Consider the following 18126-nt stretch of genomic DNA (forward strand, 5'->3'; position numbering starts at 1 on the left):
ATAGACATAAAATTTATTTAGACTTTTTGGCTATTATAAATAATGCTGCTATAAATATCAGTGTTTAAGTTTTTGTGTAGACATGTGTCTTCACTTTTCTTGGGTATATACTTAGGAGTGGAATTATTGGGTCAAATGGCAACTTTATGCTCAACTTTTTTCAGGAACTGCAGACAATATTCCAAAGTGGCTGGACCATTGTATATTCCTATATACAATACATTCGGATTCCAATTTCTCCACATCCTCACCAGTACTTGCTATTGTTCATCTTTTTGACTGCAGCCATCCTAGAGAATTTAATTTACACTTCTCTGATAACTTGTGACTTTCACGTGTCTATTGACCATCTGTTATCTTCTTTGGAGAAACATCTATTCAGATCCTTCACCCATTTTTCAATTGGTTGTTGCTGTTTTTGTTGTTATTACCATAATTATTATTGAGTCACATCTGAGGACGACACACCCAAAGAGCAAACATGGCAGGCACCAGAGCCCTGCTAAAGCACCCTCCTTAATGTCAGGCCCTGCACAGCAGCTCCTCCACTGATCACAGATGGTCACCACAACCAATCAATCCAAGAGTCAGTCCCTCCCATTGACAAGAAAACAGCAACCAAGGCTCAATTTCAAAAGGAGGGCACACACAATCCATACAAGGGTCATACCTGGAGCACCCAGCTCAGGTGACCAAGGAAGACTGTGCCACTGGGACCCACAGCAAACCTACTACATAAGGACACTCTACTAAGACCAGGAGACATAGCAGCCCTACCTAATACATAGAAACAAACACAGGGAGGTAGCCAAAATGGGAAGACAAACATGTCCCAAATGAAAGGCCAGAACAAAGCTCCAGAAAAAGAACTAAACAAAATGGAGACAAGCAGATGCAGAGTTGAAAACACTAGTTATAAGGATGCTCAATGAACTTAGAGAATAGATGAAAAGAAGAATAGATGAACTCAGGGAAAATTTAACAGAGACAGAAAACATAAAAGTGGAGATAGAAAACATAAAAAAGAACCAGTCAGAAATGAAGAATACAGTAATTGAAATGAAGAATACAGTAATTGAAATGAAGACTACCTTAGGAGGATTTAACGGTAGATTAGATGAAGCAGAGGATCAAATCAGTGATTTAGAAGATAAGGTAGCAGAAAACACCCAATCAGAACAGCAACAAGAAAAAGAATCCCCCAAAATGAGGACAGTTTAAGGGACCTCTGGGACAACATCAAGCATACTAACATTCACATCATATGGATACCAGAAGGAGAAGACAGAGAAAAAGGAATTGAAAACCTAGTTGAAGAAATAATGACTGAAAACTTCCCTAACCTGGCAAAAGAAATAGACATTCAATCCTAGGAAGTGTAGAGAGTTCCAAACAAGATGAATCCAAGAGGTTAACATCAAGACTTATCATAATTAAAATACCCAATGTTAAAGATAAAGAGAGACTCTTAAAAGCAGCAAGAGAAAAGCAGTTTGTTACCTTTAAGGGAGCTCCCATAAGACTGTCAGCTGATTTCTCAAAAGAAACTTTGCAGGTCAGAAGGGATTGGCATGAAATATTCAAAGTAATAAAAACCAAGGACCTACAACCAAGATTACTCTACTCAGCAAAGCTATCATTTAGAACTGAAGGACAGACCGAGCTTCCCAGACAAGAAAAACCTAAAGGAGTTCATCATCACCAAGCTAGTATTATAGGAAATGTTAAGAGGGACTTCTTTAAAAGGAAGAAAAAAGATTAAAAATATGAATAACAAAATGGCAACAACTACATATCTATCAACAATTTCTTTAAATGTAAATAGATTAAATGCTCTAATCAAAAGACATAGGGTGGCTGAATGGATAAGAAAATAAGACCTTACATATGCTGCCTACAAGAGACTCACTTCAGAGCTAAGGACACACATGGACTGAAAGTAAAGGGATGAAAAAAGAGGTTTCATGAAAGTGGAAACAAACTAACAAAAATCTATGGTAGTAATACTTATACCATACAAAATAAACTTTAAAACAAAGGCTATAACAAGAGACGAAGAAGGACCCAGTTACCGCACTTCTGGGTATTTATCCAAAAAAAAAAAAAACCCAAAACAGTACTTTGAAGGGACATGTGCATCTATATGATCATTGCAGCCTTATTTTTAGTAGCCAAGATATGAAATAACTTGAGTATCCATCAGTGGATGAATGGATAAAGAAGAGGTGGTATATATATATACAATGGAATATTACTTAGCTTAAAAAAAGAATGAAATCTCACCATCTGCAACATCATGGATAGATCTGGAGGGTATTGTGTTCAGTGAAGTAAGTCGGGCAGAGAAAGACAAATGTCATATGTGGAATTTACAGAACAGGTTAAAAAAACAAGAGAAACAAGCTCATAGATACAGAGAGCATTTTGATGGTTGTCAGATTGGGAGGTAGGGGCAGATGGGTGAAGGGGGAAGAGGATTAAGAGGTACAAATTGGTAGTTACGAAATAGTCATTGAGATGTAGAATATAGTATGGGGAATATACTCAGTAGCATTGTAATAACTATGTATGGTATCAGATGGATAATGGATTTACTGGGGTGATTACTTCATAAGTTATATAAATGTCTATTCACTGTGCTGTACACCTGAAACTAATATAATATTGTATGTCAACTATAATTGAAAAAAATATATATAAATATTTTTTTGTAATTAGCTGAATGAATAAACGAATGAATAATCTTTATGCTTATGACCATAATTAAGCAGGTCTCAGTCAGGTCAGCAATACATTATTTAGCCTTGAGATATCATACCTAGTTCAATCAAATTATAATCATAGAATATAATTTAGACTTTTCACCAATTCAACTGACTTTCCTCCTCAATTGCTTCATTTATAACCACCTAACTAAAACTGAATTATCACAATCACAGTTTCTACTTTTCCTCTAAGGCCTGATCGAACCACGCCTCCAATCCCCCCAATCCCAGCCCCCACCCCCAAACCTAAACCTCCTGGACACTGTCAATCTCACTTAAATTTCCTACACATTTTTCATTCTGTGTGTTTGAGCTATCTGTTAATAAATATTCTTTTCACATTTGTTAGGAACATGAACAACATAATGACTATCATAAGTTCAAATCACAGAGTTAACTGAGGAATCATATAAAAATTAAGCTGCTGATTTTAAATTAATCTTCCAAAAGAATTGAGGGTATGTAAAATAATTTTTGGAAAAAGTATACAGATTTGCTCTCTTTTCCTTACTGTGGAAAGCCTGAGGTTTAAGAACAAAGACTAATAGGAAACATATGGAAAAGATCAGTAACAAGATGAAATCTTGGCCCAAATATGACCTGCCACGTTTTACATAGTAGTGTGTCAAACAACAGATGAGACATTTTTCAATATTGTCAAAGCATGACTTAAAACATTACATTTTTTAAAAATCTGAAGTATAACAAAATAAATCTTGTGAGTTCTTTGTAAAAACTTAATGGAAAACACTATTTTGAAGAAATAAAAACAAACTCCAAGATTCATTTTACCTTATTAGTTTGCACAAGCTTGAAACAATCTTGGAAAGAATTAATTCAAAGTTCACCGCCAAGAGATACAAGTTAACTTTCTGTTTAAAATATGAAAACATTAGTATTAAAATATAGTATTTAAACAGTTAATTGCTACTCTTCAGGAGAGACAGCTCAGTGAAATCAGGAAATTTTCTACATCTGCAAAATAAAGGCAATAGTAACTGGTCAGCAGAAGTTCCTAATTCCATTTTATTTAAAACTATAAAATTTTTTTTGCATAACAAAAACAGACAAATAAGAGATTTACCTTCTGAAAACAAGACACTGAATTCTATAACCAAGAGATTAATTTTTATTTCAAAGGCTATTAGAAGCCATTCTAGTGGGTATATTTGGGAGGAAGGTAAGAAAGGGGACAGCTGATAGAAAAGAGGTATAATTCTTTGTATGGAAAAGTGATATATTTAATCTGTGTAACCAATGACAATCTATTTCATTTAAAAAATAAACCAGATGCAGAACATTTTATGTTTTTAATCCTAGATCCTTGTCTTAATGAAGTTCGGAAGCATTGGTGTGAATAAAAGTTTCAGACAACTAAAGTCTCAAGATGACTGTGAGTTCCACCTTAAATTGCTGAGACACTGAGCTCCATGTTACAGTTGACCTTAATTTGAGGAATTCTTTGGCATGAAAATGAAGATAAAAACAGTAATCAGTACATGCTGTTTCATTTAGTTTTGTTTGCCTTTCATATTAGAGGAAATTCTTGCCACACCTCAAACCAAATTTAAGAGGAAAAGAAAGAAGTAAGCCACATAAATATGACCAAGAACACAAGCATCTTAATTTGAATCCACAAAGTTTTGGATAATGAAAAGAAATACATGATTTTAATTCAACCCAAGTGTTTTCCAGGCAGATTATATTTGCTTAAATTGCTACAGTAATTCAAGAGACAGCCCTGTTTGGACATACAGTTACTGTGGATTTTTAAGAGACTCAGTTAAAGAATTTAGGAATTTCTGATTCATTTACGGGATTTTCAAATTCAGCAACCCTTGAAAACTAAAGCAAACTCAACAGGTATGATGATAAAATAATTTTCCATTTTTTAAGAAAGTATTCCTACTGTTAAAAATTTAAAAAGTATATTTGATTTATTTAACATTAAAATAGATTTGCAGCCATAAAAGCACAATTTTTGGAAGAAATATATGGTAAAAGTTACATTAAAACTTTGATTAGCCAAAATATTCAGGGAAAGACGTAGTAGAGTGAATTTCATTCTCTAACTTAAGATCTATCCAATAAATAACCTTTGTTTATATATACTTTTTTGTTTGTTTTGAATGAAAGATTCTTAGGTTAATGGATTCATTTTCTGTCTCTCTCTGTCTACTTTAAAAGATAAAAAATTGGCAAATGCCTTTGAACCATACATCTGAGCAGTGCTAGAGATTCCGGTAGTAAGGAAAATGGGTATTTGTATAAATTTCACTAGAAATTTTCTCAAAATTTTCCACTTTGACCAAATAGCTGATATTAGAATGTTTTTGTTTTCATTTGCCTGTTTCTCAAAGAGAAGCTATGAGTGCTCTATCTAGTACTGAAGGGTCTAGTTTCTTGAGTTTCAGTTAAAATTTAAATGCATTATGGCTTAAAATAATTTTGAGACTTTCATATTTTTAATAGCAAAAGAGTCTTACTTCCATAGGCACTGGGTGTAACAGGGATGCACACTAATTTTACAGAATTAAATTTAAAACTGCTTTGGAAAAAATTCAGAACCATATACTAATACTTGGTTTCTTATATTTTAGTTTCTGTGGCTACCAATAAAACAATTAAGTCTTTAAAATAATAAAATGAATTTCCTGATGAAAACGCAAATGCTTTTTTCCAAGTAGGGGAAATGTTATGACATAGAAACTTTTATAGCTATAATATGAAAAATTCACATTGAGATAATTTTTTAAAACTGGTAACTTGTATTTTACTTCGCTTTAACTTTCTTTTTCACATTTGTTATTTTTCTACTACATAATATAATAGGAAAGTGAAGGATATAGTATATTGTGATGGAGAAATATTAAAAAGAAAAGAGAACAACCATGTTCTCTGTGACTGTTCATTTAAAGAAATCACTGTAGTGAAATAAATGCCTAGATTTCCAGGCATTAGTAGTGATAATTACTACTAATTACATTAGTAGTAATTACATTAGTAGTAATTATCACTACTAATGCCTAGAAATCTAGGCATTTAGTAGTTAACAAGATGGAATCTATAAATTATTAATTCAATCATTCAGTCAACAAACTTTTGAGCATTTATACACCAAGCATTGTACTTGATACTGTCAAAAATTAGAAGTCAGGAAATGAGATGATTGACGGTGAGTTATACTATTTTGCTATGAGTTATCCTTTAGGGAAAAAGGCATAAATTGTAAAACATGAAAGGTTAGAAATAATAAAAATATGCTTAGCAAATATTTGGCTGGGAAGAGATTAGTTAAATGAAAATTTGGATATAAAGAAATGATATCTTCATAACAGTGAAAATTATCAGGGGTGAAGGTAAGAGCAACAGGAATAGAAAATAATGAATACATGGACAGAAATGGGATGGATTTCAGAGCAGAAAGCTGCACTAATATTCAAAAGGGACTGGGACTGGGACAGGGCAGAGATAAAGGGCCATAATCCTCAAGGGATGAGGACAATGATGATTAGTTCAGATTTAGAAGAAAAACCTTTTTTCTTAGATTGTCAAGAAGACCAAAAGCAGACAGCACTAAGAATTCCTTTATTTCCAGGGAGGCCCCATCATGAGGTCTTGATTCTAAGTCAAAGGTAAGCAATTAAGTATAGGATCGAAAGTATCATCTAGGTCTCTTTTTTCCCCAATAATTTCTCATAATTATTAAACAACAGAGTCGTGACTTGAATTCTCAAATATAAAATTACTAATTAATGATTTCTAATGTTTTTAACACAAGGATAAATCCAGAATTCTGATGAGCAACATTCTTTTCAAAGTTCAACTGCATAACAGTAAGCTTCCAAGACCCCCTACATGGCCTGATCCCATGCAGCTACATATCTCTGCCTCTGCTTCCACTTTCATCTTTCTGGGACATGGCAACCTTACAGAACCCCAACTCCATGATGCAGTAAGACTAACATGAAGTATGACAATATTTCAAAAAGTTAATACCCTATACTATAATGAGTATAATAAAATACTATAAATCTAATACATAAATTATCAACTAGTGAATAAAATGTATAGAATGCTCTATACCCATTCCTGATAACTTCCCAACGTCTGGGTTAAATGATGCCTCTAAAGACTTCTCTGTCTCCTCTAAGCAGGGTTAAGCCACTGACTCCCACAGCATTGGTGTTACTGCTGTAAACCATATTTTCTTTGCCTGAGAATATGGTTTACTGTGTTGTGCCTTTCTCATCCACTAAACTGTATGCTCTTTACAGAAGGGACCATGCCTTCACATCTTCTTTATTTCTATGTTTCCCACCAAGCACAGTGCCTCATCCCTAGAAATAATTCAAGACAAGCATTAACTGAAGTAACTCAACCAAACTAAACTATTAACAGTTATAAGATGCTTTCTTAACTATGTTCATATACACATTTAGTATAGGTCACTAACTACAGCAGATGAAAAAGCACTCCCAAAGAGACCCACTGGGAGCTTCCTGGCCTTCCATCTGGTTCAGCCAGCACTGAATACTAACTACCCTCTGGAATAAGACCACACTCCTTCACATTTCCTCCTCTAGAACTCTTTCCTACTTCATACACAAACACTGCCATGAGAAGATCACGGCTCAACTGTATTAATGAATTAAATTAGGTATTCATTACCAGAGTGTAAGTTCCTTAGGTCAGAATTCAGGCCCTCCAGATTCTGGTCCAGATTGCCTCTAACAGTTTTACTTTGCTCCTTCAACAGTTAGCCACCAGTTCCCAAACATCCCGTCCTTTGTTGCTTATATATTTTTGCTCATCTCTTATATCTGAAAACCCTCTTCTCTCCCTTTATGAGCACCCTAATATTCTTTCAAAGTCTTATTCAAATATCACATCATCCATGATTCCCATAGATAGAAGAGACAATGGATGGAGTCTATTTAGATTTACAATAGAAAACTATGAGTTTCAAAATGACAGATTGTTTAAAAAGATCAAACCATTGCTATTTCTATAGGTAGGGATAAGACTAAATTTAAGAAAACATATAAAAGTAAATGATTGTTTGATCTCATTTTCTTGGTAAAAATAGGAAGCAAGGTCATCATGCAAAACCAATGGGGAATGAGGTTTTAGAGTTTTGTCTAGGAGAAAGGGAAAAGAATGGATTAAGCAGATGTTATCAGGCAGTACTTAAGAAGTCATGAATTTAAAATGAAACCAGTTGGCATGGTCCTGGGTTTCTTTTGTCATATTCAGGTGCCTGAGTCAGTCCGAGAGTAGGTGGAGAACTGAACCAGAGCTGGAGTTTACCAGAAGAGTATGAGAGTATAAGGGGCCAGAAAGCTTTTAGGGCATGTGCAAAGGAGTGACAACAGTGATACACAATGGGATCTAGGTTGGTAAGAAAGAACTGAGTGTACTGGGAAGTATAGATAAAAGGCACTAAAAAAATAGTAAGATCAATATATTTTAGGTACCAATAAATTGAAGAATTTTTGCAGTTAAGAGTTTCTATATGGAGCAAATTATGAAGAAAGATGATACTGGTCAGAGTGTGAAAGGGCTGCAGCACCAGTAATGATGATAAGGCCCACGCTGTGGGTGCAGGAATGGTGAGGAAGACTGGAGGAAATATAACTGAAGGGAAAAGATCAAGGGCCTCTGACTCTACTTAAATAACTACTTAAAAGCCCAAATATACACAGTATTTACATTCTACCAAGTTCTAGTGTCTGACGAGGAAGAAGAAACTGAGATGTTTGAGTCTACAGCAGCCTTTCTAAAATGAAGTTCTATCAGAGAAAATGATGTAAGTAACTATTTTCTCAATTATCTCAATGATGAAAAGTACCTAGTACCATTCTAGATAAATAGGAGATAAATCATTTCATTATATACAATGATGTGTTAGAACACTAATTTTCTCATGAAACCCTGGATGAGAAGGACGGAGAAAAATGAACTCAGAATAAAAGCAGTATGTCGCTGCTTCTTTTTTAACCATTTCCTAAATAACATACTTACTCCATCTGGTTCACTTTCCAATTTGCAAAGCACATTCACATGCACATCTCATATGACCCTAACAACTACCAGGTGGGATAAGCAGGCAAGCAATTATAAATCTCAATTTATTGATGAGGCAAGAGGCAGATATGGTAAGTGACTTGACCATCATAAGTGACAGGATGAAATGAAGGTTTTCGGGCTCTTCATTTACGCAATCCACCATTCACTACAACTTCAAGTTTCAGCAAAAGTGTTAATTGTCTGTCTTTCTCAAGTTGAGCACTCACTCCTTTACAGTCCTACTTCTCACACACTCCCGTCCACTGCATTATACATTTCTCTGATTTTCCACTAGACTTAAACTCCTGGGAGACAGAACAGAGTGTTTTTAATATCCATATATGTAGAATTTAACTCAAAAATGTTAGTAGAAAGAAGGAAGCTAGGAAGGTAATAAAAAATTCAAAGAATAACCTATTAGAAACTAAAACTTGGTAGAATGTAAATATCATATTTTCGGATTTTAAGTCATTCATGTAGACTCAGAGATAAAATAATTGGATTTTGGAAACTGTTTCATAGGGAAAAACTGAAGTCATGGTTAGGCTTGGACAGAAAACACAAGTAGGAAACATGATAGCTATTTTTAATATCTCAAGCTCTCACATAAAAGGAAATGTTTCATGTTTTCCAAAGGGCAAAAAAGAGCATCAGCAAACAGAAGTTGCAGTGGAAAATTTTTGGTTAATATTAAGAAAGAATCTCCTAGATAAATGATCTCTAACTAAAACAAAGGGTCTCTCCTCTCATCGGTAGTGGCCATCACTGAGGGAGCAAGCAGTCCGTGAGAACACTCAGCATTTAGAGTGGAGGAAACACCAGCTTTGGAGTTGAGATCATACTATCATTGCAAATCTACAGTAAGCAAGACAAACTGAGATTCTCCTACAAGATGGTTATTTGTTTGATTCAATGCAATATGTGACTTTAAAAAGAAAAAACTTCCTTACTGGTACTTAAACATTAATTTTGGCTTAAGCATGGCCCATTCATTCTGGACATTCTTTCATATATTTCAATACCGATATAGATGTGTTTTATATAATTGGCAGTTTATACAAGAATTATTCTAAGCTTCATTCACTTTTATATTTCCTTTTTCCTTGCACTAGGACAAAAGAAAATATGGGTTTTTTAAGTACAGTATGTGTCTTTTTCTTCTTTCTTGGAGTCAAAGTATATTGCCAATATGAAAATTATCAATGGGATGAAGATTATGATGAAGAGCCAGATGATGTCTACCAACCAGAATTTCAATTGCGTCAAAATGTAGACTATGGAGTACCTTTTTATCAGCATCCTTTAGGCTGTGCCAGTGAATGCTTCTGTCCACCTAACTTTCCATCATCAATGTACTGTGATAATCGCAAACTCCAGACTATCCCAAATATTCCAGCACACATTCAGCAAGTCTATCTCCAGTTCAATGAAATTGAGGCTGTGAATACAGATTCATTCATCAATGCAACTCATCTTAAAGAAATCAATCTCAGCCACAACAAAATTAAATCCCAAAAAATTGAGCATGGTGTGTTTGCTAAGTTGTCAAATCTAGTACAACTTCACCTACAGCATAACAATTTAGAAGAATTTCCTTTTCCTCTTCCTAAGTCTTTGGAAAGACTTCTTCTTGGTTACAATGAGATCTCCAGACTGCAGACAAATGCCATGGATGGGCTAATAAATTTGACCATGCTCGACCTCTGTTATAATCATCTTGATGATCCCATGTTACAAGAAAAAAATCTTGCTAAAATGGAAAAATTAATGCAGCTCAATTTATGTAATAACAGATTAGAATCAATGCCTCCTGGCTTGCCTTCTTCACTTATGTATCTGTCTTTAGAAAATAATTCGATTTCTTCTATACCAGAAAATTACTTTAATGAACTTCCAAAACTTCATGCTCTAAGAATGTCACACAACCAACTACAAGACATTCCGTATAATATTTTTAATCTTTCCAACCTTATAGAGCTCAATGTTGGACACAACAAACTGAAGCAAGCATTCTATATCCCAAGAAATTTAGAACACCTCTACCTAGAAAATAATGAAATTGAAAGTACGTAAAATTTCATTATATTTTAAAGACAAAGAATAGTATTTTCATCTTTTAAATAATGAATTCTTACAAATCTATGCTTTACACATTCCTGATAATGGTTGCTTTAAAGCTGGCTAGGAAAATGGCAGAAATTGGCCCCAGAGAAAGCTATTCTATAAAGTTTATAGACTTTTCTATTAAATTTTATCACCTTGAACATTGAGAAATTGTACCGTAGAATATATAAAGAAATATGAGTACTTTGAATAGTGGGACTATAAGTGATTTTTCATTTTTTATACTTGAGATTGTATCTACTAAGAATTTTTCACTTTATTACTTAAACAATTACTAAATGCCAATGAAGACATCATTTATTTTGACACTATAAAATTCATTTAGTTTCATTTCCCTCATTTTATTATTTAATTATTATAAACATAATTAAACCTAATTCTACTTTTAAGTATTCTAATTAACAAAACTATATCTATATAAGATTTTAATAAAATTCAATATAGGATTATGAATGTAATATAGCAGGATTAATTTTTAATTTGTATTTTTCAGATATCAATATTACAGCGATGTGTCCATCTGTTGACCCATTATATTACCATCATTTAACATACATTCGTGTGGACCAAAATAAGCTAAAAGAGCCTATAAGCTCATACATTTTCCTCTGCTTCCCCCACATACATAGTATTTATTATGGTGAACAAAGAAGCACTAATGGTCAAACAATACAACTGAAGACCCAAGTTTTAGGGAGACTTCAAGATGATGCTGATAGTGAAGAACATGATGATCGTCATGAAAGCCCAGAACAAGAAGGAACAGAAGAAAATGTTGACCCTCACTATTATGGAAGTCGAGAATGGCAAGAAACTATATAGGTATACATTTATGACTCCACAAAATCTTACAGCTCATAGTAATACATCTAGAATTGTCTTAGTATAAGATAAAGTACTTGAATGTAAATTGTTGATAACATCTCCGTCATTACATAGGATTAGAACTTAAGTCTTTAGAAATATAAATTAGAATGACAAGTGGGAATCAAAAACTACACTTTAACAAAAAATTTATCATGTTGAGAAAATGTCAATAGGCTACTTCTATTAACAGTAATTTTTCTAAGAATGATGAAATAAATAGCATTGGAAGCTGAGAACTGTAAGCTATTTGCTTTGAATTACTATGAGGATAGAGTTTAAATGCTAGGAGGTCACATTAATGTAATGGCAGCATTTGTTTAAGGAATAGATTATTTTCTTTAATCTGATCTCCAGAAAAGCTTTCATACTGGTATCTGCGATCTCATCACCATGACATACATCCCCCAGGCCCTACTAGAGCCAGAATATATTTGATTTTAGAGCATAGAATATTTTTGATTTTCAAAAGAGGCCATCCTACTAAGGATCTAAGGCATGGAGATTCACGAAATCAAAGAGTCTTGTTTTTCTCTCAGAGCGCCAAAGCAACAAAATTTTAAACTCTGTGTTTGGATAACTAAAAAATACCAAATTATTTCATCTTAATCTATATTTAGCAAATTTCAGAAACTGTCCAAAATAATCTTTACTGTGTTCCATTTTAACTGGGATAAATATTTTTTTTATTGTAAATTCACTAGAGAAAGTTTTCCTTGTTTTAGTTACATAAAGATTTCCTAATAAATAACTGCTTTGTTCATAAGGTTAAGTTAATTTTAGCTCAAGAAAGTTTATCAACATTTTTAAACACTTCTATTATTCCAGCACAATTAGTTAGAAACATATGTGTAACAGCCAATGTTTATTTACATATTATTAAAGTTGAATAGAGTTTCTTTAAAACTTGGACAGGATTTAAAATTTTGTTTAAAACCTTAAAAATCATATTATTTAATCTATTATTTTGAAGTATTTTAAGTATGCCTTATAAATGAAGATAATCTAACTGCTGTGATAAACTTCCTTGATTTACCAAGCTAACATTTTATAGAATTCCTCAATACAAAATAAGCACAAATCTGGGGCTGCCTATATGGGGAACTCAAAGAACAAACAATAACAATTTGGACAATATGCAAAGACCAGACAAGTAAAATTATATTTTAGAAGCAGTTTTCAAGTGGTGAGTCTTTATTTTTCTGGAGATGACAGTTTAAAATGAAGCTTCGAATGCACTTTATAACTTTGAGGAGGTTATTAGCAAAAAAAGGACACCCACCTGTCCTCAGGGACAAGCGCAACAATCCAGAATGAACACAGACAACCCTTGATTTATTCATTTAATTAACGTTCGTCAAGTCACTTAGTGTGTAGGACTTAGCAATGAGAAGTCAAGAAATAGAGTTCCTATGTGCATCTATGATACCATAAGATACAGGTGTGAGGGTAAAGTCCAAGCAAAATGCTAGTGATGTGGGTAAAGCTCACTTTCAACAGAGATTAAAAAAAATTTAAGGACCACCTAACCCTTTATTGATTTTTAAAACTAGGGTTATAAATTTATACATCTATTATGAGTTAATATGTACAAAATACTATGGGTGTTTTAGGAGATAATACTATTTCTTACCCAGAATAATTTAAGTGAATGAGGAGCCATTACAGAAAGTAAATCAAAGCCACAATGGGGTACTCCTTCACATTCACAGGCTGTCTATAATCAAAAAGACAGATAACGAGTATTAGCAAGGAGATGGAAAAAGTGGAACCCTCATGTAACAATGGTAGGGATATCAAATGGTGTAGCAGCTTTAGAAAGCAGCCTGGCAGTTCTTCAGTTACCTTTGATATAGCAACTCCACTGCTAGGTGTATACCCAAGAGAAGTGAACACATATGTTCACACAAAAACATGGACACAAATGTTCACAGCAGCATGATCCATTAACAGCCAGAAAGCACCCAAATGTCCATCAGTTGATGGACTTATAAAGAAAATGTGGTATATCCACACAATGGAATATTATTCAGCCAAAAGAAAGAATGAAGTAATAATACATGCTGCAACATGGATGAACCATAAAATATTATGCTAGTGAAAAGTTAGTCATAGACCACATATTATATCAACCCTTTTATATGAAATGTCCAAAACAGGCAAATCTATAGAGACAAAGACATTATTGGCTGCCTGGGGCTAGGGGACAGGGAAATAGAGGGAAAGTGGTGAGTGACTGATAATGGGTAGAGGATTTCTTTTTGGGGTGATAAAAGTATTCTATAATTGATTGTGGTGATGGCTGCACAAGTCTGAAAATACCAAAAACTATTGAATTGTACACTTTAAAAAGGATGAATTGTATAAGATGTGAATTATCTCGATAAAACTGTTATTAAAAAAATTTACAAAGAAAATAAGATCAAACAACTCATTCTAACACAAGGAAGAAAGAAAGAAAATGCTAAAGTGGCACTAGCTATGAAAAGAAATGTAACTTCTGGATGGAGGTATGGTGAAGTAGTTGAAGGCTTCAAGGAAGATGTGTGAGTAGGAACTGACTGGCAAGAGTGGAAAAAACACACTCCCAGGGCAAGATTAATATAGAGATGTGGCAATTACTTATTTCATCTCTTGTACAGTAAAAAACAAAAACAAAAACAAAAAACCTATAGTTTTCAGAAATTGGGGGCTTATTTTTACCTCCTCCTAAACTGATTAAAGAAAATACAATTTAATCCTCAAAGAACAGCCTTAGCAAAAAAAATAAAATTGCACAATTTAACAATTCAAAACAAGGAATTTGAAATCAGATGTGCCTGGGTCAAAGCCTGACTTCATATGTCTAACTAAGCTAGATGACTTTAAGTTATTTAACTCCTGGGACCCTCCCTTTATTTCTACAAGGAAGGTGGTTCTCATAGGAAATGCTATGAGGATAAAGAGAATTAGTGTGCATAACAAAGATAAATGCTTTAACAAAGTCCATGACAGTCACAGGTATCCAACAAGCAGGAATCATTATTTCAGCATGTCTAGCCCAGCAACCTGCTACATCTATTTTCTTCTCCAGATGTCAGCTGTGTTTCATACATCTCTCTCAGAGGCCCCAGGACAGTGTCAGTACTTTTCAGGTTCTTTCCAAGATTCTTTTCAGATTCCTTCCAAGATTCTACTCATATAAAAGACAGTGAACGAGAGACTTTACTAAAGATTTCATTAGGGAGAGGGGGAAGGGTGCTTAAATCATATATGCACAACAAACATATTCCAAGTCACTATCTCATAGCTCAGCTTTCCAAAGCACCTCTGGACGGCCTGCCAGGGAGAAGAGCAGGGTTTCCTCCAGCCCCTCACAAGGCACTCTGGTCAGAGTGAGGTCAAACTCCTGTATATCAGGAAGAAGAGATAAACTCTGCCCTAGCTCCTCCCTCCAAAGGCATGTATATGCAAACACAATGCAAATGAACTCCAGCTGCAGGGCCCAATGAGAAGGCAGGTTAACAACCATATTTTGTTACTTGAAAACGCCCTAAGGAACTCATACCCTCCCCATGTTTTTCTCATTAAAAATAAAACAAAACAAATAATCTCCAATGCTTTCCCTAGGAAAAAGTGAAGAATAAAGTACTTCATCAACTAGCACATCAAGATTGCACAGATTAAAACAGATATTTATAACAGGAAAGAAAAAGATAAAAACCCATCTATTTTCTCATTACATTTCAAAGTATTAGCTATATTAGCTGCTAGGCCGAATTCTGTTTGTAACCACTAACAATCCAAATCACATCATGAACCCAAGCTTAATTAACAAACACAAAAGCATAACATGCATTTAGCTTTTAGAAAGAAAATAAAAATAAAGGATATTTCATAAATTTGCTCACAATAATGCTAGTCGAGAATGATTACCTTGTGTTTAAATATTACTATATATTTTGACTTTATTCCTCAAGCTGGTACCACTAAACTAAAATGCAGATGTATTCATATCATGTAACACACTTAACCAACACCATGGGAAAAAATAGAAGAAATAAACCTTGCCCCTTCTGTATACTGTCACTATTGCAGAGAATTCATATGACCCCAAGGATGCCTAGAACTAAAACTTTGGTTTCCTGATTCAAAAACCATTTTTTTTTTTAATCTTGGAAGTAAAATATAACAGCAACTGGAAACAAAATTAAATCATAGCAGCTAAAAATCTGAAGTTTCTAATATGTTCCAATTTCCTACATAAATATAACTAGTCTAGCAAGTAAATATCACAGAATCATGGACATATCTGTTACTATTTTGCATATTTAGGTTGTGAATCTTCTATATGGAGATTTATGTACTACTCAGAAAAACTAAACTCACAAACATAATACATTTTTAACATGAACCCTTCCTTATATTGAGTCATAATTTCCCTCCCTTTAAATTTCACCCTTTAGTCTGAGAAATACTTGGTTCTCATATTAATCTCATTTGACCAAATGACTTCACTTTAGGCATAAGCACAAGATTTAAAATGGAGATTCAAATCATAGACTTTCCAAAAAATCCTAGAATATTGGATTTAAAGGAGTCTATAAATATCTGGCAACTCAGTGATTCTCAATAAGGGCAATTTTGTCCTGTAGGGGACATTTGGCAATGTCTTGAGACAATTTAGGTTGTCAAGGCAGGAGATATTACTGGTGGAGGAGTGTTACTGGCATCTAGTGGGCAGAGGGCAGGGATGCTGCTAAATGTCCTACAATGCACAGGACAGTCCCTAGCAGAAAGAATTACCTGGTCCAATATTTCAGCAGTGCTAAGGTTGATAAACTCTGTAGGAACTAGATTCTAGTCCAACAGATAAAAAAAATAAACTGTAAAGAAGTTAACTCGACCAAGATCAGGGAAGGTAAATGACAGAACAAAACTAATGCTTAGGTGTTCTGACTCTTAAATTATACTACTTCCTATAAAGAAGGTTGAGGACTCTTCTGGTTGTAGTTTTTTTTTGAAACTCAATCCACTTGGTAGTTATATGTTCTCTATCAGTAAAACTAAGCCTCCTGCAAAAAAATACGCCTCCAAGAAAATCCTTCTTTTCAAAACACGATTCCATTCAATACATTTTTAGTTGTCTACTGCTGAGAAACGACAGCCCAATGGGACACCTTCAAAGATATAAAACCCTACAAAGACACCAAGGATAATGCGATAGAGTCACCAAAAAGAATTCCACGGAGAAAACTCTCAATTTTGGATAAATGCCCACTCTTGAGCCTGAAACAGCTTTCATCTTTTATTACTGTGCAATGAAAGCTAAACAGCTTTCTACTAGGATACTATATTTCTTTCTGGAATAAAAAATAACCTAAATTTCAATCATATTTTATACTGAGAACTGTGTAGTAAAGAATTTAACCCCAAGGTGAGGTCTGGATTTTGCTCTCAGCTTCTAGGAGGTAATCTATATCCTTCTTTAGAGTCAGCACACCAGATTTGAGGGTGGGACTGGTCATACTTGATCGTCTTAAAGTTGGACTGGCCATAACAGAAAAGATCATGTGATTTAGGATAGGGGCATTAAGTTATGCTGTATCAGTCAACCTGGATGCTGAGGTCAATTACATGGACATTCAATCAATCATGCCTAAGTAATAAAGCCCCAATAAAGACTCTGATCAGTGAGACTTGGTAGTGCTTCCCTGGTTGACAATGCGTATTGTCACAAATCAATGCTGAGAACAATGAAAGCTTTGCACTTTGGAACCCTCCCAGACTGGCATTTCTTCTTTTGGCTGATATTTAGGTGTATCCTTCCCCTGTAATAAACAATGGCTATCAGTGTGTTCCATGAGTCCTTCTAAAAAATTATCAAATGTGAGGGTGGTTTTGGGAATCCCCCCAAACTTACAGTGATGTAAGAAGTGAAGATGGTCTTGGAGACCGTGTCCTCAAACTTTAAAGTTTGACTAACTCTGGGCAAAAAGGTGGGTTTATTTTCCAGTGCAATTCTGAATATCTCTAGAATCTTGCCTTGTGTAGTCACTTCCCCTTCAGGATGGGTGTGACCTCTAACTTGCTTCTAACCAACAAAGTATGGCAAAGGTAATGGCATGTATATGATTATGTGTGCATGACCGCTACAAAGACTATAATGCCGATCTTGCTGGAAGACTATTTCCCTCTCTAGCTGTGAAGAAGCAACCTGCCATGTTAGAAGCTGCCTGATGGAAGAGGGCACATTAGAAGGAACTGAGGGTGGCCTCTGACCAACATTCAACAAATAACTGAAGCCCTTAGTCCCACCTTCTGT

General features: G+C 34.4%; 2 protein-coding genes across 3 annotated transcripts in view; one reads left to right on the forward strand and one right to left on the reverse strand.

Moving 5' to 3' along the window:
- CENPP (centromere protein P) overlaps positions 1-18126 on the reverse strand; it is a 206151-nt gene that overhangs the window by 115162 nt on the left and 72863 nt on the right. The gene's annotated exons all lie outside the window — the stretch shown is intronic.
- On the forward strand, positions 6691-12681 carry OMD (osteomodulin). The gene has a single exon (XM_023522565.1). The coding sequence runs from the start codon at positions 9960-9962 to the stop codon at positions 10905-10907; it is 948 nt and encodes a 315-aa protein (XP_023378333.1). The 5' UTR covers positions 6691-9959; the 3' UTR covers positions 10908-12681.

Source organism: Pteropus vampyrus, unplaced genomic scaffold (assembly GCF_000151845.1).
Source record: "Pteropus vampyrus isolate Shadow unplaced genomic scaffold, Pvam_2.0 Scaffold349, whole genome shotgun sequence".
In the NCBI taxonomy this organism is placed as follows: Eukaryota; Metazoa; Chordata; class Mammalia; order Chiroptera; family Pteropodidae; genus Pteropus; species Pteropus vampyrus.